Below are 21715 nucleotides of genomic sequence, written 5' to 3'. Positions count from 1 at the left end.
TATAGCTGTATACTTGTTTCCCGTTAATACCTTTGAGTAATAAATGTAGGGAATTAATGTCTTAGACACTGAAAAAAAATGTTTCAGATCTTCATTGCTTCAATTTGTAGTTAGGTGGGTATACTTTAAAATGGCATACGGTAAACTCTTTACAGCAACAGTTTTACTTTATGACAAACTATGACAAAACTTTTAGTTTTTCCACAGCTAACAAAAGATTTCATTTACAGTGGCGGTATGTAATTCATGACCACGTTAAGAACTGCTAACAAACCCCAAATTCACCCGATAATGAAGGAAATTGTACAGCTGGAGTTAAAATATACTGAAGAAACTCATCAGTTCAGGATGGTTACCTTCCTAGAAAACTAAAAACATCAAGTCTGAGACCATTCTGACTTTATGAACAAGGCAGAATTTATTACCTTTTATAGATTCCATTAAAATTCCTAACAAGTAAAAGACTGTAGTGAGTACCTGCACATGAATGTGCTTTTATCAATCTACTTTAGTACCTTACATGTAAGCACTACATTAAAAAGGAAAAAAGTCTATAATAAAAAAAAAAGTATTTTACCAGTGATCTTGTTAAGACGAGCTCTCTTTGCCTGAAATGAGTTGCCTAGATTACTTTTCCTCTTGTGTGATAACGTGCTTTCTGCCTGCACAAAGGCCATCTTTGGAACATCCACTACAGGAAATCCTACTTTTAAACAGAAGAGAAACCTAATAAACTCACAGTTCATAAACACGTAACAACACCTAAAATACTCAAGTATTTCAGAACTGCTATTAGAATACTGCAGTACAGAAACTTTAAAATTTTATTAAAAATTAAAATGACACATTCCGAAGATTTAGTATTACACACTGAAGCATTAGGCACAGGATACCTCAAAATTTCTAATTTTTACTCAATATTATGAGAAATTAGTATTAAAGACTATTAAAATGAATAAATTCTTATCAAACCACAAAAAGTTTCAAACATCCTTGAACACTGATATATCATCCATATTTGGAATATTTTTTCTTAGAACAGAATCAGGGATTATCTCACAGATAACAGAAGATGCAGGAATATGAATAAAAGTGTACAATGAAGTAATTAAAAAAGCCCTACATTCTGCTCTTGTTAGAGCTTGTTAGAAGTTTTGCACAAGTAGTAAATGCGCACTGAACTAGATTTACCTGCTAAAAATTGATTCTAAGCTGATTAATGTTATGTATCATAAAGTTATCATAATAGCAAATGAGATGTCTTCCTCTAGAAATACTAGTTCTTACTTAATAGCAAAATTAACAACAGGAATTCTACTTCAGCACTACAGAAAAGCCTATTTATCTTTTATAGAATTTGTTTTTACCAAATGTGTCACTGGATGTAGGCTCCTCTTCCTTTTTTTGGACTTCCTGCATAATTGTAGAGGTTGAGGTTTCTTCCTTTTTTGAAGGAACTTTTAGCCATTTTCTGTCCTCTTTATCTTTATTGCTGTTTGCGCTGGTTCTAGGTTTACTTCCTGCTTTGTTCTTGGCTGCTGCAGCAGCAGCAGCTTTGACCAAAGCTATCCAATCCTCCAAAAAGGAAAACATGGTGAGTAAGTATTAAAAAGTGCCTGAGATTCAAACAGAAAATACTTATAAACCCAGTGAAACTTCATCTAGAAATGTTCAAAAGCAGTTGAATTTATTTTTATGGCTACTACTCAGAGAGTGGTAAAATGAGTTTCCCAAATTGCCTAAACAAACTTGAATGCCACAGATAAAAAGAAAAAAAAAAAACCACACACTTCAAAAAACCACTGCATATAGAATTCTGGCTATACACATTCCCTGCTATCTATTTGATGTGTCCTAGCCTTAGAAACCCAGGACTCCCAATCCCAGAACACTGACTGTTTGCTTACCCTTCTGGCTGTGAAATGCACCAATTTCATTGTTGCTCGAATTTAACGACTATTCAAAACTACAATCAACTCAAAGCACGGTCCAGTCAGCTGCGTGATTGGGCAGAGTTCTTCCCAAATTAAATTGATAAAGCAGGAACAACCCTTTTCTAATTATATCTGTGTTTCTAGAATAACTACAGATAGCACTCTTTTTGTATTACACATTACAAGTTTCACTCAATTTCAATAGAGTGCTCTATAACATGACTGAATTTCATAATCCACATTTAAGGTAATAAAAGTGCCATTTGGAATAATAGCTTATTTGACCACACAGAAACATCCAAGGAGTGAACAACAGAACATACAGCCCAAATTCATCTACTTTTTAGCATACCGACGAAGTCTACCCACCTACAAGTCAACAGAGAGAACTAAATACTTCCAAGGCTGAGCCAAGCTCTTTCCATTAGTGTAATCAGTCTCCTGCCTTATGTCTCCCAAGTGTCAGGGATCAATCTGACTGCAAAAATTTTAACTTGATCCTTTTTACTATTTTTTTCAAATTTTCCATAACATCAAAGTACAGATATTGTTCCATGGAGTAGTTATATGCAGTATAAAAAAAAACAGTAACAATGTTCATCCTCCACCAGTAAAAATTAAGCAACTGAGTGTTTTGAACGATAATTAATTTAATGGCAACTTGAGTATTTGTAGATTTGTACTACCACGTATAAAAAAAAAAGGTATGATAAAGACTATTTTTTGTCTAGTTTCCCATGAGTGCTTTGCAAATAGTAAAACTTTTTTGGTTCCCCAACTGTGAAGAGACTATATTTTATTCTGGACTGCTTCCTCGTTATGTTATCATGCAAGATACCTAAAGTATCTTGATTTTATAAATCTTGTTTCAATGCAATTTTTCCCCCACTCATTACATATTATAAGTCTTGAAAATTTCTCTTCTACTGAGGTTTCTTTTCCTTCTTTGGTGTATGAGAAAAGCATAATATAATATACGTAGCATTAATTTTCCTTGTAGTATGCTTTTCCTCTTCCATAGCTCAATACTTTTAAATCACTGCTTTCCATAGATTATGCTTCTACATTGCATCAAGCTATATGCTTAGAAACACCAACAGTTTTGATTCCTCTAAGATGAGGTGTTCTGTGTCCAAACTGTCAATGCAAGACGCACGCACTCAGTCTAACTAGCAGCAGAGAAGTTTGGAAGCACTTTGGCAATGCTTACACAACAGGCAACTACCAAGGCCATTTGGTGACATGCCAGCCACAAAGAGCGTGTCTAACTGCCAGCTGCATAGTCAATCAAAAACACACATACCTCTTTTTTGGCCAGCCAAAACGAACACACACATTAGCTCCAGTCCATCCAGAGCCTTGCCCATCCAGCAGGACAAAAAAAGGATTGAGCTATTTGTGCTGGTGAGGAGTTAGGAGACCTGAGAGTAGAAGTCTTACACTGTACCCTGGCCAAGGGATGAAGAGGATCAGTAACATGGCTGGAGCTTGGATCTTATGATAAAAGTGGGAAGCAAAGGAAGCACAGCCTGCATCAAAACAGCTTCTAAGCAGTATTTTAGTTTTCAGTCAAGCTAAGCACCCTGAAATTGGAAGCTTGTCAAAGATATCGAGCTTCAAGGATCACAATGAGCTAAGTATCCTGTTCTAATGGTAGCTGTTCTGGTGCAACATGAAGGGTTTTGTTGTTTGCATTTTATTTCATTGTTTGGATACCTTCCTTAAGACAGGGAGCTTACAAAGGGTAGCAGGACACATATAACAATGAAGGAAACAAAGGTTAAACATTCAGAAGCCAGAGCAGAGAGACATTAATTACAGTGATAGCTATACTTTTTTTTCTAGACTAACATGTAAATTCAAACTCAGTGAAGAGAACCTTGAGCAGGGAGGTGGACAACATTATCTCAAGAGGTCCCAGACAACCACAACAATTTTGTGGTTCTGAATTGGCCAGAAGCTCTGTGGGTCCATTTTTCTTTTGACTCTGGAGTAAATATATAGGGACTGAAATGACACCGGTAATTCCTGCTTTTTAGCCTTGAACTGTCACAGAGCAATTGCTCAGCTGCACAGCTCCTGATATGTGAAAACTATTTAGCATCTAAGATGCTAAGGTGATGAAATTTCCTTTGAAGAGCACAGGAACTTCTTCTTTAAAAAGATGTATTTGTGCCTTTTTCAGAATTTTTGGAAAAATTTAACAAAAAAATGGGAGAACAACAGTGGGAGGCTAAAGTGCAATGAATTCTGAAATCTGTCTCAGAGTTGTTGTAAGATATCTACTCTGTCAACCATAACAGCAAGACACTAAATATCACAGATATCATACAAACTAGTTGCAAATCTTTGATAGCAGGACTTTTCCCCAGAGCATTCAGCATACCTAAAGCCAAGGGCCCAAAAATGAACGCATCACAAATTAATAAACAAAAAGCAAAACCCTCCAAAGAGAAATTTCCTCTATTTCTCCCTGACATTGTCACTCTATTGGCTGTGCTTTTGTCACTCTGCCACAGTTACTCTGCACCATCTAGTCTGATTTCCCACTTCCCATAGCATCTCACCCCAGAGAAGTTTCTCATTTACATATATAACTTAAAAAAAATAAAATGTGTATTTCCTTCTTTTTTTATTCTTACTAAAATTCACCTTTCAAGTAAGCTGAGAAAATTGACAGGAGAGAAGTAATGGGACATGGTAGTTAGAAGACAAAACGTTACTTTATCACTACCAAGGAAAACTGTCATTATGCTAATTAGATTCACTAAATCAAAACACAGGAAATTGCACGACCAAGAAATACTTTAGTAGAACTTACCCCATAGTCTTACACATTAATTGGCTAAGACACTTGTATTTTAAAATATTCCTTTGCGTTACCTTAAACCCACAACAGCGGGAAGGCAAAACCCAGAATCATTTCTAAAATCCAACCCTTGTGCCAACAGCAGAATTCACACACACTTATCGTTCTCCCTTCACCTGCCTACCACCACCAGTTTTTTGCTTCTCTACAGTATTAAAGATTCAGCTGATTTTCTTCTCCTGACACATCACACAACTCCCAACACCCACACACTCATACATACACACACATAAAACATCATCAATCTATTGACTGGCTGATTCCACATCAAGCCTGGAATCCTTACCCTCACCTTGCGATTCTAAACAGTCTGCCCCACCTACATCTTGGCTCACATTGTCTCCTGTCACATCTTCTTTTTTTCCTCTGTCCCAATCGCAAATCCATGCTTTTTCCTCAGCTTCCTCTTCCTGTGTGCCAAGTCCCCTCCCTCTCCTTCAAAACCCTCCTCAAAACTCACTTCTTTTGGTTCGATTTCCGTCACTAATCTCAGCTCCGGCGCTATCTGCTCCCTCTCGCGCGCCTAATTATATCGAAGATAAAACAAAAAACATGAAACAGAAAAATAAGTTATCCAAATACTTCATACGTGCTCTCACAAGGGCAGTCTCAATATCCCCATCTTTTTTTTTTTATTTCCTCTGTACTACGTTACCCACATTTCTGTGTGATTTCCATTAATTTGAACTTATCTGCAGAGTAACCTAACCTATAGTCTCATTGCATTGAGCCACACAAATATTTTCCACCCTTTAACAATTTTGCCTTTCCATCCTCACAGCTGAGTCTTATTAAAACACATTTCCACTGCAACTCAAAAATAGGTTGTTACAGTGTTTACAAACTCTCCCTTTAAGACACACTAAATTCAAATCAAAGAATTAACTAAACTAGTCTATATCTCTCTTTCTCCACATAGTTCAAATTCTGCATGCTTAGCACACACCTTCCAAACAGATCTCACATTTGTTAAATTTGCTAATGCCCATCTCTTGAAATATATTTTTTTTTTTCCTTTGGAAACAGACAAAAAAACAAGACAAGTTTAAATTAAGCATGAAGTTTTGGATCTGCCAACTCCACTACTTTTCAAATCAAGTTATGTTCTTGGCATTTTTTTAATATTTATATAGTTTTTAGTGAATATTTTCTTATAAAATAAATAATGCAAAAAACTATTCATTTGAGTTCTAGGCTTGTACAAAGCTCAGTTTCAGATAACTGATTTTCAAACCAAATCTTAGATCACTTTTTTATTCTTAAATACCACTAAAATATTTTGAAAAACAAACATTTTTACCATAGCATAATGATGTAGGAGATGTTGCAGAAAAAGAAGCCTTTAAAACCTACAGAACTTCATGCCTAACTCTAATTTTGCAAAATGAAAGGCTAAAAGACTAGTTTCAGCTAGCATTATAGAAAGCATAACTGGTGTTGCTCTTGCTGCAGGGCAACTTAAAAAAATCTAAATCCAACTCAGAAAGTGTAAATTTGGTCCCCTTAGTCTTTCTCAAGATCTCACTGAAGCCACCTATGTTCAGCCCCTGAGATGCATGAGACTGACACCATAACTCTCAACTAATGAGAAAAATTAGAAATACTAGATGAGCTGGACTGCCACCAAGTATGTCTGGACATAAAAATGGTTGCTAAGAAATGGATTTACTATTTTTTTTAAGCTTAAAATACCTGTGGCCTAAGAGTAGTAACTCAAGATTAGATATGACATAGCTCCCTAGAAAAAGCAAAGGATCAAGTGAGGGACTTCTTTACCTCGTCACAGAAGAGCTGTTTCAATTCAGTCACAACCATATTACCCAAGTGATCCTTTTTATGAAGTAAAATGAAATATTCTAGCTTCCTAGCTTACTGTCACACTGAAAATATTTTTTGAAATATTATATTCTGGTTCAAGAGAGTTATTGTAAGACTGCAGCAAGCAGCCAGTGTTAGCGTGACTACGGATTTCAGTTTAATCTTTTTAAGGAAACATAGTTTAAGTAGTGCAGTGTTGCCTGCACAAAGTTCCAGTGTTCTTTGCACAGGTGATCGATCCCAGTATGCAGCTACCTGTAACCTGGAGGCCAGGACACAAAAAGGTTTTCAAGCCATTTCGCTTATCCACCTGCCCTTGTTGTGATATGGATGGTTACAACAGTAATTATGAAATACCTGGATTTTGTTTGCCAAGTTACAAGGAGTATTCTAAAGAAAACTGGGAGCAATTAAAAACATCTAAACATTAGATGAACATCTAACATTATGAAATACCTGGATTTTGTTTGCCAAGTTACAAGGAGTATTCTAAAGAAAACTGGGAGCAATTAAAAACAGGGGTTTTTCACATTTCTTGTCTCCCAGACTCAAATAGTTTCAGTGGAGTAATTTCTCATTAACTATAAGAATACAGTTACCATACAAGATAAATGCCATGGTATTTCCACTGAAAGCATGTAACATTTTCAATGTTGCTTTTCTTTTGCAAGTAAAGATACACCTAGTGACTAAATCATACCTGTACTTCACAGCTTCCCTCAGTTTCTACTCAGCTGCTCTTCTTTAACAGCAAGTGGACATTATCAGAGATAAAGAAATACTTATCTGTCTGAATCCCCAAAAGTTCTGATACAGGGGAGAAACCCCCCACAGAACAGTCATATTAATAAGAACATGTGGGCAAAAAGCTACCACAGTAGCAAACAAAAGAGATGGGGCGAGGAATAAATAAATAAATCGGCAGCACAGCCTACTGACAAGCTAAAGCTTTTTTCTGACAGGACACCAGAGGAAAAAGTCTCTGGATGCCCCTGGTTTTGCAAACTCTGCGAGACAAAACTCTGGGAACAGATTAGTTGGCAATGGAGTGTATGGCAGATAGACATTTCAGGTAGCAGCAAGACTACTTGAGCAGCACACTCTGGAGCATCATCCATAAAACTGGTGAAGCAAGGCAGTGCAGGACCTAGAATAAAGACTGTAATCTAAAACTAGTTGTGCTAGATGGCATTTATTCAAGATATTAAAAAAGATAATCAATATAAAACCTAACAAAGAGATACCTAAAGTATTCTTACCTGCCCTTTTGCATCCTCCGGCATAGATTTGATATGCATCCGCTTAAGACATCGAATAACACCATCATAGAACTGTACTGTGAATGTTCCTAGAAGAGGATTGATGTAATCACTATGAGTAGTTAAGAAACAAACACGCCTTGTTACTATGAAAGCTTTAGCAAAATGTTTTGTAGGCTATATGATCAAAGTAACCAGGTGCTACCTACAGTCAGGATCAAGAATTTTAAGAAAAATAAATGACAGCCTCAATGAAATCCTGCTTTTATATAGTTGTTCCTTGTCCACTTGGACAATTTCAAGCATGTTTAATCTACGGTGCCGTTTCGGCTCATAATTCATTGGAAGAATTATGTAATATTTAAGTTGCCACAACAGAGAAACCTATTCACAATCAAATCCTCGTTTGCATTAAACTACAGTAAAAACTTCAACTTCTATTCATGTTCATTAGAAATATCACCTCACTGCGAAGTACTGCATCCAAGTTGTTCCTTTATTTCCCTATTTCCATTTTCTTCAATAAAGAGAACTTTCTTCAGTAAAGAGACCTACCATTCCTAAAACAATTACTAAAATTTAAATATATCGCTAACCCAAATCAACAATAGTACAAAATACATGCAACAAAAAATTCTGCTCATCGCTGAGGAAACATTAAGCATTTTCTTATCCCAGAGAAATTCCAATAGTTTAATTCCATGCAGATAAAAGACAAACCTCTTATTAAGTTTCACAGGATAGAAACATTTTTACTTAATACTGAGGCAGTGAGGAAAACTTACTATGCATGCCAATTTTCTAAGCAGACTACAGCTACAGCATAGCATCGGAAAAGTCCTTACCAATGGACCATACATGAATGCTTACCCTCTTTATTAATTGCTTCAATCTTCGCAGGGTAATATCGACAGTCTGTCCAACGAGCTAGGACTTCTTCTCCAGGTTTAAAATCCTATTTTATACAAATTTAGTCATTAATATTTTAATCATTCAGATTTTTTCCTAACATTATGTGCTAGAAAGATTTAATGCAGGAAAACAAGCAGGACAAGTCAAAGACGAAATAAATGTGCAACTTACAACAAATTCTTCATCATCTTTCAGCCCTTCTTTCCTTAATGCTGGTCGTTCCAAGGGTCGCAACCTATTGCTGTCCCAGTAAATCCACTCATCGTAGCGATGACTCCAACGTTCAAAATGGACCAACATCTTCCCCTCTTCATAATCTATCTTCTCAATACGAGATGGATACCTTGAATGACAAACGTAAACTGATAAATCCATAAGCCTTTTCCAGGGTTTTTATCCAAACAAGCACAACAGTGCTTACATGACCATTCAGAAAGTTATACTAACACCTTGTAGTGAAAAATCTACAAGTCTGAAAAAGATGAAGTTACTGAATTGACAATAGGATAGCATTTAGTTTAAGTTATCTATACACATCAGTGATATGTCATCAGTTTCATCCCAGCCAGATGATTATACACAAATTTAAACCTCAAACTCACAGACCACGATGGCCTGAAACTGGCATTAGAAGTTTGTGCTTATCAGTCGTTTTCATTTGCTTGGATGGCAAGAATATAAAATAGTTTCAAGAGTACATTCATTACTTTCATCATACGAAATGTTTCAAACTATACCATTGATTCCAGACAAATCTGAGCAATTAATCAAACCCATAAATCAACAGAACATTCTTACTTAATCTAAGTGGCTTATTAATTTATAGATCAACTTTCATGGTTTCACTGCCATTAAATTTGATTCATAATAATGACTTTTTAGCAGTCATCTCTCTGTAATTCCACGCACTAAAATAAATACGTCAGTCTTAATTAACATGTGGATTTTACTCTGAGCAAACATTAGTTATGCTCAGTAAAACTAACCAGGACTGAGCTGCAACCAGATCAAGTCTTAGGATTTAATCTTGGGTGTGGCATATATATAGATAAGGAACCGTAAAATTTGAGATTACATTTGTAGGCAAAAAAATAGCATATTTCTTTAATTTCAGCAATTATTATTTCAGTCAGTCTTATTTCAGTTTCACGTAAGTGATGTATTTCACAAAACTGTAGTAAGCTAGCAAGGCACAAACTGGTTGCGTCACACTATTTCCTCCACCAAAATTATTAGATCCCGTTATTTCCACTGTATGAAGTGCAGAGAAAATTGGAATGATGCAGAATTCAGCTCCTTCTGCCTTTCACAAAAGTACTGAAACAGATTCAATAGCACAAAGAATCTCCTACAAAAAAAAATTAATTAGATCATCAAATTTTCTCAGACAATATACTAGGGATGCTCTAAAGTTAACAAAACATGTATTGAAAGAACAATCACAGCAAAAGGACAACCGTCTTTCACTTTCAGTAAGAGGCAACGTGTTTTTCTAACAAAGTGCTACTGTTGAGCAACAGTAAGAGAGCAGAGCTCGAGCAACCCATTTCCAGTCCTACTGCAAATTCTATCAGCTAGAAACACAACTAACATACAGGAACCCCATCAACATTTTCCATTTTTAATATTTTCCTCTCCAAAATACTGACAGTGCTGATAAAGAAGTTTTTAGAACTATGTTCTGATTAGAAGTTTTCAGGAAGTACGGGCTTTTCCTTATTTCCTGGTGACTAGAACAGGGCATTAAAACAAAAGGTGTCGAACTCAATTTGCTCCTTCATTTCTTCAGTCATGCTTCTTCAGCTGCAGTGATGCATATGGCTTTCCAACATCTAAACATCTCAGGAGTTCCTGAATAAGAAAAATTCTCTCTGATCTTCTAGGTTACAACTGCAACTACTTCAGCCACATTTCACCCTCAGATCAGAAAGCACAGACAGTCCAATCTCTTGTTGCATTTGTCTCATCCATACATTTCCGAAATGCGAAATGTTTTCATAGCCATTCTTTAAGTTGTCAATTTCTTCTCACTGAACTTCAAAAAAAAAAAACCCAATCAAGTCTAAGTCTCAAACTGCAGATTCTCATTTGCTGCCCTGGTAACAAAGTCTTTTTCAAGATAGAAGAACTCCATGGGATTTTTTTCAGAGGAGCAACAAGATCAACCTCCTTTCCCCTCTCAAGTAGACTGACAACAACAATCTAACAAGAACAGTGAAACTGATGATATATTGTATCAAAACAGAAACTAAAACTCACAGGTCAAAACCTGAATCCCATCATCAGCATTTGTCCTTGTTTGACCAAACCACAGCAGCATTCTGGTTTAACTCTGAACAAGGCTTCAAGAAAATAAGTCAGCCAAGAGATGGTTTTTCTAAGCCCTGCCTCTGATGGTGCTTTTTCCTTAAGTCTACATGCTGCCACATTTAGGAATTTTATCACAAATTTCTTACTAGTTTTTTTTCATCTTCTGGAGCGTTCCAAATTCAGACTTCTTGTAACTAGACACAAAGTGTCAGATCAAGCAGGAAGAGTAGCAAAGCAGAGGAAAAAGTAAAGTTACTGTTACTACAGCAAATGTATGAGTAAAAGCGTTACCTAAAAGAGTTCCAAATAGAAATAAATGATGACACAAAAAGCATTTCTCAGAGGGAAGGAAGGAAGAACACCAGAAAAGCAAGACGACAGGAAATTCACTTTGCAGCAATCAAAAATGAGAGCTTGTGCACAAGCACTGAGGCTGCAGTAGTGAAATCAAAGACAAGAGTGATGGTGCTCTTTCTCACTATAGCTGGAAATTTCAGATTTATCACACGCCAGCCAGGTAGTGATGCAAAACTACAGCTATTTTACAAAATTCAGGGACCATCAGCCAAAAGACAGAATTCTCCTTTTCCTATGCATCTACAATGGAAATCCTCTGTTCCCGTTACGGCTCTGCCCTATAGTGGTTCCCTTGCCACATTTTTATTGTTGTTACAGCTGGTAGCTTTCACTGGTCATCATCAGCAAAGTCACCATTCCACACACCGTGTGTAGAAGACAACGGAAGGGATAAATCAGCAAAATGTAGTATGCTGTCCTGTAAAGAGAACACTGAGAAAGAAGGGGAAGTAAAATACAGCGTATAGTTTAGAAACCAATACATAAAAATGAAGATAGTTTTAAGGAAAATTCAGCAAGTCAAGAATTGAGACATTAATATATATAGAAAAGAAAAAGAAACAAGAGAGTAAAGCCAACATCAGTTAATAAAAGATGATAAGCAAAATATTAAGTTTCATTAGGGATCACTCAACAGAGGAAAGACAGCACCAGGTATTTATTGGTTAGTATCTCTTTGATAAACATAATTTCTGCTATCAAGGTCTTTTTAAAATATCATTATCGGCTCTGAATCAAAGTCCATGGTACTGGCTTTGCACAGTGAAATCTTAATGATATCATCACATAATGTCTTTATTCCAATTATCTGTTTCGTCAATGTATTGTGGTTGCAAGACAAATAGAGCCAAAACCTGCACTCAACTCCAGTCCTCAGAGACGGAAGATTTAGCAAATCTCTGAACCACCCAAGCTATATACGATTGGTTATTAGGCAGCCCAAAAATAACTTTGTATGTATTTAGCAATAAGCCATTACCCTCAATATCCACTAAATTTAGACACGGTGTGCCACAAATATGTATAAACAGTAATATTTCACAATACTGATCCCACAGTGGAAAAGAGCAGACCATACGTATTGCAGAATTTACCATTGCAAATTTTACACTGCACAGAAGCATTTTTCTGGTGCTATGGTTTTTGTACTTTCATCGAAAATCATCAATTTCATAAATTGCAAAGTTATACGCATATTTCAAAGACAAGTATGCATTTCCCGCTAATAAAAGATAAAATGGCAACATAAATTTATTAATCAACCTTTTTAAAGAATTCTAGTAACAACACATACAGGAAAGCTTCTACTATGGCTAAGAGCAATTTTTAATATTTATTCTGTAGGAAGAAGATTAATATGAAGATGGTTACATCTCATACACATGAGAAATTTTATGCCGAAGTTCCTTCCATCACAAAGCTACAAATAGGCATTATGAAAAAGTATGACAAAGGGAAATACCAATGTCACTCTTTAAAGTGCCGAAATGTAATGACATGTAAGGCCTAACAGTCTTCCAGTTACCGTTTGCCCCCAGAAAGCACTCCACACTAAAGGATTAAAATGAATTTGGTACACAGATTTGCCAACATCTGTTCAGCACAAATCAGAAAATATGCTCTAAAAAACTGAGGAAAAAGTCTTTACTTTTCACAGAAGAAAAAAACCCAAAATGAACGAACAAACAAAAAAAAAACCTGACCACCACACTCCAGTTCAATAATGCAAGTGTTCTTTTTGTGGGAAGAAACAATAACCTGGAAGTTTTGGGTGCGTTTTTTTAATAGCATGCTGGAAATAGTATTTAATAATCCCAAATAAACTCTCATCCAAATTTCAGGGGGTTTTGTTCATGTTTTTTTAAAGAGAGAACACGAAAACTATTGCTAGCTGATGGTATCTGCCGAGTTCACTTATTACACACTCTCCATTCTCAGGTTCCCGTGATTCCAACGAGTAAAAACTACACAACATTTTTGTAAAGCCGCAAAGTTTAATACAGTTTACAAAATCTACACTATGAAGCACTAGTCTGACGTTCATGTAGGAAAACATGTTCCAATGTTCTTATAGGAAAAATTAATGGAAAACTTACAGTTTTCATTTCTTGACAGCATAAAAAAAAAACAAAAACACCGCCATTTTCCGAACACGTATTAATGGCCACATGGACAGTATTTTTCATTTTTACATCATCTTCCTTTTGACCCTTCAAAAGCCACCAAAAAGAGTGGTGAACTGCCCTGGGAGGTGTGACAACAGTTATTTCAAACTGTGAAAAAGGGTGCAAAAACATTAGTAAATTTACCTAAGTTTGCACCTACGAAGTCTATAAACAGACACATACTTCCTGCCTTCACAGTAACAGTATAAAAAGTCTTTCCTTCCACCTCATAGAGGATATAAAAATAAACGCCCTCCATTCTGACTTCTTCACAAATAGTCTTCTGGTACCTACAAACACCTATTTCTAACTCCTCACTTTTCATTATATATATAGTATTATATCAATATAAAACAGAGCCTTCACAGTCCTTTCAAATACCTGGCTGTCAAGCAACACAGTCAACTGAAATGCGAAGGACGGACTGTACAAAATAAGATTTCCTAAAGTCTTACAGGAAAAAAAGCTTCCTCCATACTGAAAAAAAAAATAATCCATCCATATAATCAAATATAGCAAGTCAAAGTGCTGTTGTTTTGATAACTAACCTATTTTAGTGAGCTGTTTCCATTTCAGAACCGAAACAAGGGCCATGTATCTGTGCTTTCTTCATTACCTAACATAGTTTAGATCAAGCAGATTAATAAAGACTATGGTCTCAGATAAACAACAAGGTTGCTTTTTTCAAAGCAGTATCTGGCACTTAACGGGAAACCAGTAGAGAAGCTAGAGCCCCGAAAGGCACAAGAAAACAGGAAAAAAAAAAAAAAGAGATGTATCTTTAAATACATCAGTTTTGCAGAGACTGTGTCCTACTGTAGGAGCTAACAGCTTAAGAACCAGTCTTCCACATGGGAATGTACTTGCAGATATATGCAGTTTTACTGCTGTTTCAGTTGTTTTGTCGGCAAGAGGCACAGGGCTGTGTGTGCACATGTATCAGTTTTTGTATGATACTGTATCATAGTATGCATATTGTACCATTGTATGATTTTGTATCATAGGGCAATTCAAGTTGGAAGGGACCTCAGAAAGCCTCTCACTAAAAGCAGAGTCAGTTATGGGATCAAACCATGTTTTCCAGGGTTTTATCCAACCCAGCCTTGAAAACTTCCAATGTCAGAGACTCCACAAACTCTTTGGGCAACCTGATGCACTGCTTAACTGTCCCACAGGGGAAAAGATTCTCCTTGTACGTAGCCTGAATCTCTTTCGTTTCAACTTGTGCCTGTTGTCTTTTGTCCTTCAATCACGCACTACTGTGGAGAGCTCAGCTAAGTCTTCTTGAAGACATCCCTGTAGGTATTATAAGACTGATCATGGGTCTCCTGAAGCCTTCTCCAAGCTAAACAAGCCCAGTTTCCTCACCCTCTCTCCACAGGTCATACACCCCAGACCCCTGATCATCTCATATATATTTAAAATTTTTCTATTACCAGTCAGTCCCATCTCATTCACTATCTGCCAACCACATTGATTTCCATTAGAGCTGCATTTCATAGTTGCTTTAGTGAATTTAAATTTAACAAGTGGTACAAATTCATTACAGAAGATGACCTCCCTTGCAACAATATACTGTTTTGTACTTGATAAGGAAGCAGTTGTAGTTACCTCCACAATAAAACAAAAATAAACATGCTCACTGACAGCCTGTCTTTGCTGATCAGTTTGACCAGGCTTTCTTCTACTCAGTAATTACACATGCCAAATGACACCAGCGACCCAAATGCTGTCTACAAAAAAACTTCCTCATTTAAAAGTACGCAGGTTTTAAGCAATAAATAGTCAAGGTACACAATACCCTCTCCAAAGTTTTCAGAATTCAAAGAGAACACCAGATTCCATGAGATTAATTTCAGCAACTACTAAATAGATGAAAATTTAAGACCCATAGAAGTGCCTCAGAAAGCTAAAAAATAGAGTAGAACTTTATTTTTTCCAATCCTCTAGAAGCCCTTCTTGATTAAGATTTTAACTGGTCATGAACTCCGGACCTTTAAATGACAGCAGGCTTTCAGAAAAATGGAGGAAAAAATTAAAACCCTTTCAAAAGCTGTTTTTCAGCAAGCATTCCCAATGTGTTGCTTGTAGAAAGACTGAGCTAAGCAATACTATTGCTTTTCAATTTTGGTTTTGTTAAAAAGAATATAAAGAGATTTCATGTAAGTTCAGCAACTTTATTTTCTTTGAAGTATGTTCTATTTCTGCATGCAGATGAGGGGAATGCATACAGCTTATATATAGAAAGAATTTAAAAAACATCCACCACCCCCTTATGTAACAGAAAGCTAAGGGCGGGGGGGGTGGGGGGGTGGAAATCACACAGACTATTATTCCAGCACATGTCACAACAGTAACATGACAATAGGATTTCTCTAATAAACTCTGTGGTTATGTGCATGGACATTCCTTCATTTGAAAAAGGGAAAAAAAAAAAAGTCCTGTTTTCAGAGTTGCTGTAACTGCAAAATTTTAATACTACCTTTCCACTCCAGAATACAGCACCACAACCATTTACATGCATATAAACTTGACTTGTTCTACCTGGTGGTCCACATGATGAATCAGTTCCCAGAAAGTTCAGAATAGACTCTCTTCTGCACAAAAATACCAAGCAGCTCAGCTGCAGAGCTTGCAACGGAGACCGTGGCTGACAAGTCCAAACTTAGCCAAGAACTCCAGAACTGGCACGCGACCCTCCCCTCTGAAAAGGCTGGGCAGATCTGATACAAACTATACACTGGATATTCAGTGATTTTTTTTTTTTATATACACAATTAAGCTGAAGCTATTTTTACATATTAACTTTTGTTATCTAGTAACATTAACCAATTCTCTCTAGTCACAGGAGATGCTATAAAAAGTTCTATTAAAATTATTTTATTTTTATAACGCTATTCAGACAGTTTCATGATCTTGGCATTCAGTTAAAAAAAAAATCAGTGTGTTGAAAACCCACTCTACAGCAACAACTAAGAACAAGGACTGTTCTGTAAACCATATTTTCTTTTAGAGACCATTTATTAAAACACTTTTGCTACAATTAAAAATCAAAGCTCTACAGATAAAAAAGTTTAACCCAACTTTTTATATGGAGCATATAACTACTGGAGTAAACATGCAAATAATACATGGACTTTTATATCACACAACCTGGAGTCAGCAGGATCAGATATTTATATGAACACACTTAGTTCTCCAGGAATGCAACAGAAAAGCAGGCACAGGCCTCTATATTTCCTAGCCCTAACTAATCAGCAAGCAGCTGAGGAAAAAATTCTGGTTAGAAGCATCAACTTCCTGTGTTATCTTCTTTAATAAAACTAGGGATTTTTTCAAACCGAAATTGTAGGGACAGCGTACATCATGAAATTAGACCACTTGCACTAATAAAATTTTGACTAACAATTTCAAAAGAACAACTCCTTTCACAATACGCATGCTGTGTGGCGTGGCCCTTGTGCCCATAAATTTCCATTTTATGGTCTTATATAGACCTTATTTAGACTCTTACTCATGACTGGGTGGTGCAGAGTCAGTTTTAAGCACTTCATTCCTCCAGCTGTTTGATACAAATACAATCATACTTACCTATTCCATGAACTCCAATTAAGGATGTTTTCTTTTTTAAAAATCAGTTTTCTGAACCTAAGAAGTGTGATAACCGAACACAAAGCAAATTCGCTTGCGTGCCTTCAAACTAAAACAAAAGAAGTCTTTAGTCACAGAAGTTTGCCGCATCAACACACCGATCACCTCGCACATGACACTGCATTCTACACTACTCTGGAAATGCTCTTTGCATACTACAGCTGCACAAGCAAATAAAAGCAAACAAACAAAAACCCATAGAAAAATGTAATTTGATTTCTGAAGAGAAAATATTTTCCTAAAAGATAATAGATTTAACAGAAGCATTATGTGGCAATTCATAAAGTTCTTATGTGAAACAGTCAATTAATAGGTGCACTCACTTTTATAATTAGACGTCAAAACATACAATATACACAAAATAATTTTGCTATTAGCAAACACTGCACAATGCTTCCATACCATTTTTGTAAGTAGTCCAGTGCCTCCAAACGAGCACCAATCTCAAATGTGATTCCAGGACGATTTGGAGGCTTTTTACTCATCTTGATATTTTCTTTTTCAATGCCTTTGGAGAAAAAAATAAAAAAAAAGGTCATATAAAACACATAATGTTGTCTAAAACATGTCACTTGACAGCAAATATATTCCAGAGGGTGGAAAAAGATGCAAAATTTCTATCCTGACTTTCCATTAACTGCTTAGTTTTCACAAGTATAGTCAAAGCCCATTAAAGAAGGCATTAAAAAAGCCACATGTATTTTTATTCAGATTTTCTTCCCTCAAAAACAACAAAAAACAGTCATCAACCTTAAGCCAAAAAAAAATCTGGTGCTCATGTCTGGAAGGGTACTACAATGTAATTCCTTGACATCCCTCTGCAGCATAATTTTTAGAGTTACCTAGACATAGTGTGTTCTCTCCTCTGCTGTGGAAAAGGTCAAAACCAAGAAAAACATACCTTACCGAGCAGAGAAATTTACAGACAAATATGGCCTAAAGGACAAGTAAGATGAAATTAGCAAAAACAAAAATAAAGAAACAAAAAAGCCGTCTTCAGCTTTTCTATGCACTCTCTAGTCTCATTCATTGCACGAAGTAAGTTCCGTTGACAAGTGCCTTTTAATGGAAAGAAAAATTGAAAGAAAAAAAAAAAAACACCACTTCTCTGTTATGACCACTACCGCTATTACCGTGACTTTCTGATGTACCACCGTTACCAGCCCGCAGCTCGGAGGGGTTTGCCGCTGGGGCCGGGTGCTGCCTGCCCACCGAGGAGCGCGGATGCCAGCCCGCAGGGCCGGAGCCCCCTCGCTCCGGACAACCAGGACAGCGGCAGCCGCTCACCAGTTTTTACGCGGGGCTCTCCTGCCAAGGCCGGCAGCGGGATGCGGGCCAGCTGCCCCGGAGACGGTGACCGGCCTGAGGGAAGCCGGTGCCGCTCCCCGAGCGCGAAAGACACAAAGGGGTCCGGCTCGGAGAGCCGGAGGGCCCCGGCCGGCGGGGGCTCGGCGCTCCCGCAGGCCCTGAGGAGGAGTCGAGCGGTCGCGGTCCACCGGACCCCCGGCTGCGGGCAGGGCCCGGCGCGGGGAGGGCCGCGGGCGCCGCCCCGCCAGGCCCTGGGCGCCGTGAGGGAGCCCCGCGTCGCGCCGGGCCCGCCCGGAGGGGGCGACGGCTTGAGGCCTCCCGCCCGCCCGCCTGCCCAGCCGCCCGCGCCCTCCCCGCGCTCCTTACCGCCTCCTCCTCCGACTCGCAAAGGCGGCAGCGGCGGGGCCTGCGGCGGCCGCGTCTCGGCGCGGCGGGGGCTGTCCGGCGCGGCGGGGGCTGTCCGGCGCGGCGGCCGCCCTCACAGCCCCATCCTCCCCGCGCCCCGCCGCCGCGTCACCACCCCGCGACGCGCCCGCGAGGCGCGGCCCGGCGCCGCCATTGCCACCGCCCCCCCGCCCCCGCCACGTGACTGCGGAGCCGCCGCCGCGTGACGCCGGGGCGGGGGGGGGGGGTAGAGAGAGAGACAAAGAGAGGCGACGGCGCGCACGCGCGGCGGCGCGCGGTGATTGACATGCGCCGGTGATTGACAGCGCCAGTGATTGATTGACAGCAGGTCTCCCCGCCCCCCCCGCCCGCCCGCGGGTGACGCAGCGCGGCGCTGGCACAGTGTCACGGCTTTCCCCGCTGCTGTCATACTGTACCTCAGCCGTCACAACAGGCGAGAGGGGGAAGGGGCGGGGGTGGCCACCGGGGAGGCCGCTGAGGTGGCCAGGGCCCACGGGCGGCCAGGCACCGGTCAGCGGGCACCGAGCAGCGGCCTCACCGGGGCCTGCATTTACCTCACGCCTTCGCCTGTGGGACCGGCTGCGTCTCCAGACGTGGATTTCATTGCTTTTGCTCTTCCCAGTCCCTCCCCGCTTCGCCGGGGGGGCGAGCGGCTGGGTGGGTGCTTGGCTGCTGGTGGGGCCTGCTCACCGCCATCCCTTTGGCACCCGGCGTGGGCCTTCAGGCAATGACGGAGTCGGTCGGGTGTGCCAGGCTGGGTTTATAGCTATTACAGCTGGTACACGCTGGCTTATTTGCCCCCTTTCTTGCTGCACACTAAACTCCAGGGTGGCTTTCAGCTTTTGGTGTTTGCTGTGCTGCTTATTGCTGTGGTTTGCTTTGCCTGGGAGACCTATGATAAAAGTACTGGCCTTGAGTCAAGTCTGGTATCTGGCCCCTCCGTTGCTGCCATCCCAGTACTCTGGGAACCACCTTGTGGAGACCTTCCTCCTTCTTCTTCTCCAGGACAGATGTTTCCAACCTTGTTGTAATGGCAAGATTAGCATCACGACATCCCCATGGCCGTGTCAGTAAGATAACAGTCGAGTTACCACCAGCTAACAAAAAAGAAACGCAACCTTTCCTAGGCATAGCGGGTTTCTGGAGACTGCACATTCTGGGGCACTCTCAGCTTGAGTCCTCTCTATCAAGTGACCCAAAAGAAGAACTATTTCAAGTTAGGCCCTAAACAGCAGCAGAACAGACAGCAGATAGTTTGTGAGGTAGCCCTTGGGCTGTGAGAAATATGCTCTACACTGCAGTTGGGGAACATCGTCTCACCAGGAGCCTCTGGCAGAAAACACTTGGAGAGATCCAGGGTGTTCTAGGGTTCTGGAGCTTGGGGTATCAAGGGTCTGAGGTACCTGTGCTGCACTAGATGTTCATAGGAAGGGTCCCTCCTATACCTTATACAACCGACACTACATGAAGTAAGTGGGTAGCGTTGATCATGCAACAGCCTCAAACAGGCAACCCCAGCTGCCTGTGAATCCTGGAAGAGATCACAGTTTGGCCATGAGGCAGAGATTTCAGATCATCACCTGAGGAGGTGGCTTAGGCCCAAGAGTATAATCAATTAGCAGAAAGTGAAAGGCAATATGCCCTGTTTACCAGTGTATCCTGTTGTGTTGTGCGAAACCATCTGATGTGGAAAGCTGCTGTGTGGAGTGCAAGTCATGGACTGAATGAACTGACTGGACTTCTGTGGAAGCGGGATGTCCCACAGCCTAAGGGAATGATGTCTGTGTGTATGTCAAAAGATGAGGAGGGGGGGAGTCATGATTGTTGGGGATGTATTGGAGAGTGTAGGACCTGAGTACGGTGCGAATGGTGTGGAACAAGGGGTGGAGGTTGTACTGGGTCTGGCTGGCGTTGAGTTGACGTTCGTAGCTGTCTGTATGGTGAAATGTTTTGAACAGCGCTTGTGCAGCATCAAGGCTTGCTTTTTTTTTCCACTTTGGCCCCCCAGCAAGTAGTCTGGGTGTCGGCAAGAGACTGGGAGGGGACATAACCAGAACAGTTGACCTGAATTGGCCAAAGGCATATTACATGCCATGCAACATCTACTTCAGCAATAAAACCTGGGGCAGAGGAAGAAGAATGGTGGGGCTTTTGTCTTCCAAGGCAGCCGTTGCTGGGAGACTGGCTGAGGATGGGTCTGCTGGTGGAAGGTGGTAAGTGCTTTGCATTGCTTGGGGGTTTTTTGGGTTGTGTTGTTTGGTTCAGGGTTTTTTTTGCATTCCTTCACTTACTAAACCATCTCTATCTGGATCTACAAGCATTCTCTCTTTTGTTCTTCCTGTTCTCTCCTCCATCCCACTGTGGGGGGAGTGAGCGAGTGGCTGTGTGGGTGTTCGGCTGCTGCCTGAGGTCAACCCATCCACTTTGGTTAGTCCCTGCGAGGCTGCCTCCCACTTTCAGAGTCTTTACAGGGAGACTGTGCAATGTGATATTTTAGATTTGCTACAGGATTTTTTATTCCTCCTTTGACTTTTCCTTGTTCCCATTTTCTGGATAGTGGTGGCAAGCAGGAGACACTGAAGGAGGAAGGAGGCTTGAAGAAAAGCAAAAGAAACGAAACCAAAAAAAGCACTTTTTCTTTTCTCTTTAATAAAAATATTGTCATTGCATTTATTTAGATTCTCCAGCTGTTACTAGTGTCTGCGTAGTTTTGGTGCAGGCTTTCGT

The 21715-nt window shown here is 39.7% G+C and overlaps 1 protein-coding gene across 9 annotated transcripts in view; it reads right to left on the bottom strand.

Annotated features, from left to right (window-relative positions):
- The window catches only part of PHF20L1 (PHD finger protein 20 like 1), a 61457-nt gene extending 42298 nt beyond the window's left edge, over positions 1-19159 (bottom strand). For 4 of the 9 annotated variants that reach the window (XM_063327557.1, XM_063327558.1, XM_063327561.1 and 1 more), the window contains exons 1-8: positions 18950-19159; positions 17678-17783; positions 8964-9135; positions 8751-8835; positions 7881-7969; positions 5264-5326; positions 1368-1575; positions 578-706 (exon numbers count right to left, since the gene is read on the bottom strand). In XM_063327557.1, the coding sequence (XP_063183627.1) occupies positions 578-706; positions 1368-1575; positions 5264-5326; positions 7881-7969; positions 8751-8835; positions 8964-9135; positions 17678-17760 (829 nt within the window). In that variant the 5' untranslated portion in view covers positions 17761-17783; positions 18950-19159. Of the gene's footprint in view, positions 1-577; positions 707-1367; positions 1576-3237; positions 3375-5263; positions 5327-7880; positions 7970-8750; positions 8836-8963; positions 9136-17677; positions 17784-18949 lie in introns of those variants that run through there. The other 5 variants (XM_063327559.1, XM_063327563.1, XM_063327560.1 and 2 more) reach the window with 4 other exon arrangements.
- Positions 19160-21715: the final 2556 nt, after the last annotated feature.

The sequence above is a fragment of the Chroicocephalus ridibundus genome, chromosome 2 (assembly GCF_963924245.1).
Source record: "Chroicocephalus ridibundus chromosome 2, bChrRid1.1, whole genome shotgun sequence".
Classification (NCBI taxonomy): Eukaryota; Metazoa; Chordata; class Aves; order Charadriiformes; family Laridae; genus Chroicocephalus; species Chroicocephalus ridibundus.
Note: the sequence above shows the minus strand (reverse complement) of the source record. Positions and strands in the feature narration are given on the sequence as shown.